This window comes from Pocillopora verrucosa, chromosome 3 (genome assembly GCF_036669915.1).
Source record: "Pocillopora verrucosa isolate sample1 chromosome 3, ASM3666991v2, whole genome shotgun sequence".
Lineage (NCBI taxonomy): Eukaryota > Metazoa > Cnidaria > Anthozoa > Scleractinia > Pocilloporidae > Pocillopora > Pocillopora verrucosa.
The window spans coordinates 21,555,472-21,565,182 of NC_089314.1; the positions used below are offsets into that span (position 1 = coordinate 21,555,472).

At 35.3% G+C, this 9,711-nt stretch overlaps 2 protein-coding genes across 5 annotated transcripts in view; one reads left to right on the forward strand and one right to left on the reverse strand.

The window, feature by feature from the left end:
- The window catches only part of LOC131797652 (centrosomal protein of 192 kDa-like), a 31,110-nt gene extending 23,816 nt beyond the window's left edge, over nucleotides 1-7,294 (forward strand). For 3 of the 4 annotated variants that reach the window (XM_059115304.2, XM_066163014.1, XM_066163015.1), the window contains exons 40-52: nucleotides 335-400; nucleotides 898-964; nucleotides 1,736-1,801; nucleotides 1,925-2,030; nucleotides 2,363-2,552; nucleotides 3,176-3,255; nucleotides 3,390-3,482; nucleotides 3,968-4,027; nucleotides 4,426-4,476; nucleotides 5,049-5,146; nucleotides 5,224-5,353; nucleotides 5,617-5,675; nucleotides 5,966-7,294. In XM_059115304.2, the coding sequence (XP_058971287.2) occupies nucleotides 335-400; nucleotides 898-964; nucleotides 1,736-1,801; nucleotides 1,925-2,030; nucleotides 2,363-2,552; nucleotides 3,176-3,255; nucleotides 3,390-3,482; nucleotides 3,968-4,027; nucleotides 4,426-4,476; nucleotides 5,049-5,146; nucleotides 5,224-5,353; nucleotides 5,617-5,675; nucleotides 5,966-6,101 (1,202 nt within the window). In that variant the 3' untranslated portion in view covers nucleotides 6,102-7,294. The remainder of the gene's footprint in view (nucleotides 1-334; nucleotides 401-897; nucleotides 965-1,735; nucleotides 1,802-1,924; nucleotides 2,031-2,362; nucleotides 2,553-3,175; nucleotides 3,256-3,389; nucleotides 3,483-3,967; nucleotides 4,028-4,425; nucleotides 4,477-5,048; nucleotides 5,147-5,223; nucleotides 5,354-5,616; nucleotides 5,676-5,965) is intronic. The other variant, XM_066163016.1, reaches the window with a different exon arrangement.
- Nucleotides 7,279-9,269, reverse strand: LOC131797653 (ciliary microtubule inner protein 1-like). Its single transcript, XM_059115305.2, has 3 exons — nucleotides 9,103-9,269; nucleotides 8,861-8,942; nucleotides 7,279-8,248 (listed from the first exon to the last, which is right to left on the reverse strand). Exons 1-3 carry the CDS (start codon nucleotides 9,156-9,158, stop codon nucleotides 7,976-7,978), a joined length of 411 nt encoding a protein of 136 aa, XP_058971288.1. The 5' UTR covers nucleotides 9,159-9,269; the 3' UTR covers nucleotides 7,279-7,975.
- Nucleotides 9,270-9,711: the final 442 nt, after the last annotated feature.

Sequence of the window (9,711 nt, forward strand, 5' to 3'; positions counted from 1 at the left end):
TGCAAAGTTTTTATTTATTTAATTGATGATAAGTTATAGAGTCACAGATAGTTCTGGCAAACTTTGCCTTCAAAGTGAGTTGAAGTGGGAAGTCTCTTTTGTGAACTTAAGTTTTTATTTGTGCAAGAGTGAAAAGTTGTTTTCTCATTAAAGGCTTCACACTTAAGAGTTATAAGGTGCTCTTGATGCAAGGGAGAATTAAGCATTTTGTCACTAGTCATTTAGGCCTTTTTTCCATATACTAGCTCAAGAATTTATTGGTTACTGCTATAGTGCATGTGCATGTTGTGATATTTTTAGATGTGAGGGTTTACAAAAAGTGTTTATTCAACAGGGAATCTTGCAGCAGAATTTTGGACTGTTATACCTGACTTCCTTACTTTGTCACCTTGTAATTCAAGTAAGTTGGGCACTATTACATCCTTTTACCAACTGTGGTGTACAATGTAACCTTACCATAATTACACATGTGCTGGGCTGGAGCATCAGTCATTATCAGTCGGTGGCTATATTAAGTCCTTAGGGATGGAAAAAAAAACACATTTTTGTGCATTTAAATTTGTTTTGCTGCAAGTCTAGACAAGGGTGAAGCTTTTTCTTAGGGTTACTTAACATGGCATTATGATGACACCCTAATGCAAAGTGAGAGCTTGTAGGTTTAAAAAGTCTTCTATTGTCTGGTGAAGAAAGTGAATACTGGCTAATACCAAAAGGTATTATTTTTATTGATACCATGTGATGGATTGCCACGACCTTTCATTAATCTGTCTGCAAGTTTGATTTTATAATTGATATCAGTTGCTCAAAATAGCCATGCTGTGTGTGGAAAGAAACAAAACTCCCAGTTTGTATTCTCTCAGTCATGGTTTTTTCATCCAAACTCTTCCTTATCTTTAGAGGATGACAAGAGTGGCAAAGGATCTGATCAACTTAGGATATTAAACTTTTCTGACCGTTCAATTGGGTGAGTGTTTCATGCAAAATTATACCAGACATAAGCAAGTTTTTGTGTGATGTAGAAGCCTTTTGGTGTATGTTCTTGAAAGGATTCAAGGTCCAAACTCTTGAAGGATTATCATTGTGTTGTGCACTTGGGAAAAGTGCTAAAATCTTCAATGCCCCTTTCTTTCTAGTGGTACAGATGTTTATTATTAAAGATTGTCAAGGAAATCTGCTGAAATACAGAAATACTGTGATGAACTTTGTTGTCTACAAACAGCAACAACATTTTTGACACATTGACTTTTTCAACCCTTATTACTTCAATTTTATCCTTTCTTCCCCTCCCTCCCACCCATAACAATATTGTGATTCCATGAACCCTTAGCTACATACAGGCAACATTGAATGGGGAAGGGGAGTGGGGTCTTGTGAATGATTTATAGTGTGGCAGAGAAAGAAGTTTTATTTTACACATAATAAGGACTCTTCAAATTTGATGTGTCAGCTTATTTTGATGCTGGTTGTAGTTTCTCAAATAGGGGAGGCAGCAATACATCAAGTCTCTTCATGCCTTTAGAACTGGGATAAGCTCAGACCGGTTTAAACCTGGTGTCACTTTCTATTATGCTCTTGTTTAGAAATTCAGCATTTGAGTGGATGATTGAAATAACATATCTTCTGTAGAGATGCAAGGTGGCCCAATAATATTTATATGAATAAGTGAAGGAGATGTTGAAGAACTTTTTAGAGTGGTATTGATGTTAAAAGTATTTTCATGTTTATTGTAATTTAGATTTGAGTTTACTTGGCCTGCACACTCCATCGTTATTACACCTGAAAGAGGAGAAATCCCACCAAGGTAGGAAAAAAGTATCTTAATGGGATTTTTATTGTTTCTTCTGTTGACATGGCTTATGCTTGAAGAAAAAAGCCCATCACTAACACTAACCTTTGTCAAACATTTCTTTTTCTCCATTATTAGGAGTCAGGCCAGAGTGTTGGTTAGTTCAAAGTCAAATCTTTCAAGCTCTTCCACTCCTCTCCCTTGGGGAGGTACAATTTATTTGAAGTGTGATGGTAAACAGCAGGTATTGATAAATTAAACTTGATTTTGTGTGTTAACAAGAATGCAGCTTGTTTCTTGTTATTAGCATTTATATAACCTACATGCAACACTGTTGGGAGTTTTAGAAGGGTCTATAATAGTTGGACTTCTCTATGTATGTCTGAACAATGAATAGAAGTTGAAGATGGTTACATGTATGTATATTACATGCAATTACTACTTTTGCTCTCTTTTATCCCATGTTCTTGTCTAGAACCATGTCCTAGTACTGACTTTTTCTTTTTTTCTGGGAAGTACCTGCAAACCCATTTTACCTTTTGAAATAATATGTTCTCATTTTAATGTGTTATGCAGGCTATCAGAGTACAGATAAGAGAGGAAAGGATTTTAGAGAATTCACCACATCAATCTGGTACATCCAATTTTCAGTCCATACCCACCATGGTCACTGGAAACACACCACTTCCAACAAATCATTTGCCTCCCTTGAGAATAAAAAACAAAGATATTGTGTTTGAGAGGACAATGATTGGAACTGTTACAAGTGAGTCTTGATAAATGTTGTTAATGTTTCATTGGGATGAATATTTGACAAAACTGTAATATAACTGCAATATTCTTGAGTTCCTAGTAGCATTTTAATTAATTTTATCAATTGAGTTGTATATAAATGTAAGGTTGTTTATTTATCTAATTTAAGGGTAAAGGTTTTTATGCAGATGACAATATGAGTTAGTAGGGACCATAAGCAAGCCTTGATGACTGGCAGTAAAAATGGCCCTGTCAGTTTGTTTCCTAGCTATCTCTTTCAATATGACAATTTGGAATCACCAAATGTCATGAGGTCTGATCCAGCAATCCTGGTAGTAAATTTTTCATACTTCTGTGACTCTTATGTTTTCTTTGCATAATGTTTTGATTGTAAATCTAGCACAACAACCACATGTAACAAAACAGAAAGCAAAACTTTCAGATAAATAGTTTTTTTTCTGTTATTAATATTTTCACAGTCAGTTGTGTCATTTTCTCTATATGATGTACCTTAATGTAGTGTCAACCTATCAGAGGTATCTGCCTTGGAGAGTTAAATTTTTAGCAAAGGTTTAGCTGTATTGAAGTAATTTTTTTTTTGCACACTGAATTTTATTTGTTGTTATTTACTTTTAGCTTCAGAGATATCACTCACCAACACAGCATCAGAGAATTTGACATGGAACTTGTCTTCAGTGGCACCAGCCTATGTGAAGGTTTGTACACTTGGATACTGTAATATCATTTAGTTAGCAACATCATATTCTAGCACAAATACAAGAGCCATGTAAATGGATATTTCTTCTTGAAAAATTAAGCAGGATGGTATTAAAAAATGTTTGCACCATAGGTGGATGACACTGGAAATATTTGTAGAACCACATATCTTGCCTTCAGCATGGCAAAACAAGAAGGAACCATACAGGCTGGAAGAACAACAAAGGTATTTCAAGCTAAATAAAAAATCCTGCTCTTTGTGGAGCTGTGTGTACTATATTGCTACCAAAGTGCAATGAAGTTGATTTAAAGAGACAAACAGAGACATCTGAATTTCTAAAGAAGATTTAAGTTGTTTTCCTTCAACATAACTCTACTTGACATTTCTGATAGAGAAATGCTGGAAACCTAAAAAAAGCTTACCTTGAATTTTTATAACGACAAAAAACACATTTAAAGACCCAGTATTGGCCATTATGCATAGCATGCCTCTTTATTTGTTGTGTATTTCCCAAAAGGGAGACTTGTATTGTTTCCCCAAAGCTTTTGGAATGATCAGCATTGATATAATGGTGATTGATAACCAATGCTGCACATAATGCATACTAGTCAAAACTGGGTCTTTAATGATCAACTTTTCTTTTTATGGGCAAAAGTGTGATCATCATTATTAATACTTACTTGTCGTCAATTACTGTTTCTCTGCTGCAGATTTTTGTTAAGTTTCAGCCAAGAGATGCTGGTGAATATGAGCAATCTTGGGATCTTATGGTGAGTGACAAAAATGAGCTGGTATTATTACTTATGGGTTTCAAAGTAGGAGGCACTCGTAGGAGAATAGAAGGGGCAAAAAAGACATCTGAAAATAAATTATTTCTGTCCAAATCAAAAGTAGCTAGGCAGTGCCTCTTGTTTTCTGTACCAGTACCTGCCACCTACCTTGGGTTAAAAATCCTGGTAACTACTGCTGTTTAGCTTAGCTTTTCTCTGTCCTTGTGAAGAAACTTGTCTTCATGAGTTTCTACCATCTAATTACTGAATCGTTCAAGGGGCTTCTTCTTATGAGTCTTCTTGGTAAGAGTTGGTTGGTGGGTCAGATATTTCCCTATCAGTAATTAGATGGTAGAAATTTTGTTAATGACCTATGATTTCTTGTGCTTTTTTGTTAGACTGCATCTGATGCGAATAAATCAAAACAGAAAATTTTTCTCCATGGCCAGGTAGATTGTGAAACATGATGCTAGTTATTATTATCCTAATCTCTGATAAAGTAATCATTATTGAGAACTTGTTCACTGCTAGTTTGATAACTTCCCATAACTCACCAGATCACCACAGAGTGTCTGTGGTTCAGTGGCTAAAGAGTGCCAAAGTGCAGAATCCAAAGGTCTGAAGTTCAGTTCCTCACCAGCCTAGAGGTTATCTTTGTCCAGAGCTTGCAACATAATGAAAAGCATCCGTCTCCTCCCAAATTTGAATCACACCAGTTCTGTGTCTGATTAAAGTGTTGGTCAAACCACCATAAAGTTTGTAACTGATATAACCTTTGACTAAATGTTACTTTCTGCTTTTTGGGTCATCACTTACACAGCTTTTATGTAAAATAACTGATGAATTGGTTTGGTCAAACATTGTTGCAATTGCTTGATTCATAATTTAAAATTTCCAGCTTGATTAAGCTTTCAAGTTGTGTAACTATGTTAATAATGGAAATAATATGATACATCTTTATTACATGAGAAACAGGGCTGAGGAACTCTAATTAAATTGAAATGCTTCTCTTTCTAATTAGGCTGTTGATAGAACTGATGAGTTTGTGGGACCAAGTGAAGACATTGACACTTTCTTGCCGGCAAAATCAAAAAAAGTTACCATCAAAGAACCATTGAGGTATTTTCAGCAGGAGCTGTTTTCATTTCTTTTGAAGGTGGCAGTACCAAGCTCATCAAATTTTTGTTTCTTTTCAGATCACCTAAGAATGTCAAGAAAGGGCTCTACATTAAAGAAAATGTGCTTAAATTTCCTGTTACAGCAGCAGGGGAAACAAGTGAAGCACAGCTGAAAATCTGCAATGGCTCAAAGGATGACCAATATGGGGTGAGCACTTCCTATGTATTTATTAATTATTCTCTGAGTGAAGACCTTGAGTGTGTCTTACCTTTGGCAATCTGTTACTCACAAGAAAGCCAATTGTAATCCTTATTTTGCAGGAGTTTAGCTGAAATCCACAACAAAGTTTTAGTATGCATGGAATGTATTTCTATTCTCTTTCATTTTAAAGCCTTCACTGCCCACCAAGGGCAAAAGTAGTCCACATAATGTTTGCTCATCTGCTTTACCTATTTCTTTTAATACTACAGGTGCGGGTCTCATCAATGAAGACACCTTTCTCTGTTCAGATTTCAAAGTTTTCAGTCAGGTATATTTTTCTCATAATGAGTCAACATTTAGTCAAACCTTGCCCTCTAAACTCAAGTTAACTATTTCTGTGATGAGAGTGGACCCAAAATTATTTCACCTAAAGAAAAAAGAACACTACAGTTAAATACTGGAACATTAGAGAGGAACATTGGAAACAAACAATAGGCCACCATGTTTTCTTTCTGATGGAATGAGAATCGCCTTACCAATGATCTTGTGAAAGGATGCACAATAGGAATGCACAATTCCAAATTAAAGAAGACTATGAATGTTGTATTACTCTAACAGAGCCTTGCGGTTTGTGCGACTGCCAGTGCGTTTTTCACCAACTGAACCTGGAAAGTCCTATGAGGCATCACTGGTTATTACAGCAGACCCTGATGTCATTATAACAGTACAGCTTCAAGGATCAAGCTCTGATTGATTCAACTGTGTAAAGTCAGCAGACAATAAGTTAACACTAAATTTATACTATGTATATATTATTTGTGTAAGATATTGATGTATATAATAAAGTGAAATTACAAAATTAACCCTAGAACAAATTTCCAAATTAATATATTCCTTAAGATGAAGGAGTACATAGCTCCACATTGGTGCCTGATAATAATATTTGCAGGTTTTGTGTAAAAGTGAAGTGGCACTTAGTGACATATATTTACAGTTTTCAATTCAGTTTTTTTCTCCTATATATCTAAATCACCAGCTTTTCTCTCTAGGGCAGATTTTCTGTCAAGTGTGAAAACTTAACTGAAAAAAAGTTAAAGGTACTTTGTACTCCATCTTTCCATGTACTATATTCAGGCCAGGGAGAGAGGATGAGGAGTGAGTGAAGGAGACAAAACATAAGCATTATCACTGTATAGTTTCAAGCAATAATGTTATGACTGCAGTAAATAATACCTTAAAGCAAGCCCTCATTGCTAATGCTTCAGCACAAACGTTTCTTCACCTGCTGTAAATTATTAGGTCTTATTCCTTTTCACCCTGACATCAGCAAGCATATTCTCCTTACCATTCCCTATACATTTCCAAGGTTCTTACAGAGAATTTGTAAAACCATCAAGAGCTTTGTACTTTCTGATCATTTCCTTTATTCTCATAACTTAAACTTTTTATTCAGGGGTGGTATTGTAAGGAGAAATTAGAACCTTGTTACTCTTAAGGATGAAAGGGTCTAGTGTTGCCAGACCCCCTAGAAACCTCACTCTGACTTGACCCAAATCTTACCACAGATGGAGGAACATGTATCTGGCAGTACTGATGTTGAGGGCCTGCATGCATGTATGCTGTATGTAAACTCTTTTTCCAATTTATATTTATTTTAGACTACAATTTATGTATTGCTGTCATTTGTTTTCCTGTTATTTGGTACAAAGCAAAGTGTGAAGTGAGGGTCTTCAAGAAATGGATTGAAGTTAAAATGAACTCCTTTAATAGTAAGTGTTGTATCAATTGATGTAACTTATTCCCTGACCCACATGCACAGCATGTCAATCTATGTAGACCAAAGAATGAATTGAATAAATTATTCTTTGAAGAGAGAATATTTCACTCTTGAAATTCTTTTTTTTTAATTACAACAATACTTCAATAAAGTGTTTATTTACAAACCCATTTAGTGTTTATTTCTTGTTCTCTACCTGCAACAAAGTTTGTCACACACATAACACCTCTTTTGCACTGTTTCAGCAAAAAATCCTGACTACCACACCAGTTTAACACTTCAATCATAAATGAAAAAAAATTATTTTCCCTGTTTTCCAAATGTCTTTTTGAAATCAGATATTTTTGCTATAACACCATAGCTATTTTAGTTAGTCAAAAATAATTGAAGTACATTTGTATAAGGGAATGAGAGTATTAAAATAAATAACACTCAATACATCCAAGTAACAATGCCATCAATTGTTCACTTCCAATTGTCAGATTTAAAAAAATAATTACCAATCTATTGGCCTTGATGGTAAGAAGATATGTTTCAAAGTAAATTACCACTAAGTTTGTTAATACAAGAAAATTTTTTTAAAGCAATTTAGTAGTTAAGAATAAGTGTCCTGCTAGGTGGAAAATTCTACTTCCCATAAGCCATTGATGGCATTTAATACTATTTTGGTTGAAACCTGAGAGAAACCTGTGAAAAACCTGAGAAAAACCAGGCTGTTGCCTACAACCATTAAATAGCCTCTATTGCACAATAAGCCATGTACAGTGCATGAGATGTTTAATCAACAACCCATTTAAAAACTTAACACTAACATTATCATCCGTGTGAGTGGAAATAGCAATTAATAATTATTAATCTACTGCTTCTGGGGGCCATTTCATTTGTCCAAGGAACGATGACTTGAATTTTGTGTATCGTCCATATCTTTCCAAGTTGCAAGATGGTTGAGTTGATCTCCAACCAACCTCTTCAGATGTCTTAGTGGGAAATTTTGCATTTGACTTGCCGACTGACAGTTGTGACGCTACACTAGCGTCAATGGGTGGTAGCTTTAGAGCCTCACGTCGTTGCTTTACTCTCACTGCGGCAGCTCCATTTGCAACACTTTCATCTTCATTTGCCAACTAGAGGAGATAAAATAATATTTACAAATTATAAAATGCATGTAACTCTCACAAAATTTGAAGTGAGTTGCCATAGGTTATTCTTAAATTTATTTTCTACATGCACACACCAATAATTATAATTATTATTATTGGTTTGTTACTATGAGCGACTAAAACAGTGAAGTTCAACAGAGGAAAGCTGTGTTTACTTAATACGTGAAAGTTCATTAAACTTGCCTGCTATCGATTTAACCCGTCAATTAAGACATTAATGGCATCTCATTTGAGTCCTTCAAAAAGGTTGGAAAGGACAAAAATCCCTAATTTCCCTGATTTTAAGGCATTTTTGGAAAAAGTGAAAATGAAGAACTGTCACATCGGAATTTTTTCTCTCTACAAACCTAAATGAACCGAACAGCTATCTGAATCATCACGCAACCATTAATTCCATGGAAATCGTATAGAGTCCAAGTAAACATTCGAAAACAGCTCAATATTTTCAAAGGAATAAAGAAGACTCTTAACGTCTCAGAGACAAGCTATGTTAATTAAAAGCTACAAGGCTTGGTTAATATTTCACATTACACAAAAGAAATTTCTTTGTTGACATAAAAAACAGGCAAAACTTACAATCTTGTACTGTCCGATCAGAAAACCCCAGTTCTCGGGCCAACGTTTTGATGCACTGTGCTCGTGGCCGATGTGGTCTTTCCTGTTTAAATTAATCAACAAAGCTCGATTAATTTGAAGCTTAACACTTTAAAATCGTCTGTAGAACTGCACTTCAATGAACTCCATATTACAGTTTACAGATCATGTTCGAATGTTCGACTAAAGAAGAATTTAAATTGAGTAGCAAACACGTTACCCACCAGATCTGGTCCTGGTGAACAAAATTGAATCCCGTTTTGCTTTTCCCAAACACCATGAAGATATCTTTCAGTTGTATCGTTTGGAGAAAACTTTGACGTTTGAGTACACTTCGAGAAATCAGCAAGTAATTGTGAACGAAGGGTTTGCAGTGCTTTTGTTGTCCTTAGTAACCGGTGATCCACGTGACCAAGCGTCGTGATGACTCGTACTTGTAAGACATAACAAAAGGCTACTTCACTTTGTCTGTGCCAAATTCCTAATCAACTTTCCCGTAATAACAAGAATGAATTGAAATAAGAGAAAATGTCTGAACTGAACTGGGAAAAGCGACAAAAAAATTTTCGGGTTTGACAATTGAGCTAGTCTTCCTCGCCGAAGTTGTTTTCTAAATAACGCCTGCTGAGGAGGCCACATACAAGCTGCCTTGACTGTTAAAATGGTAATGCTCAAATATTTTTTTAGTTTTGTTTCATTTTCTCATGATTTTCCGACTTTATTTCCACGTGAGGCCCTACGACTGGTGATTTGGTGGAATACACGCTGATGAAAATCGGCACTGACGAGTCAGAGGAAGATCTGGCAAAAAAAAAAAAAAACCGGAGATCTAG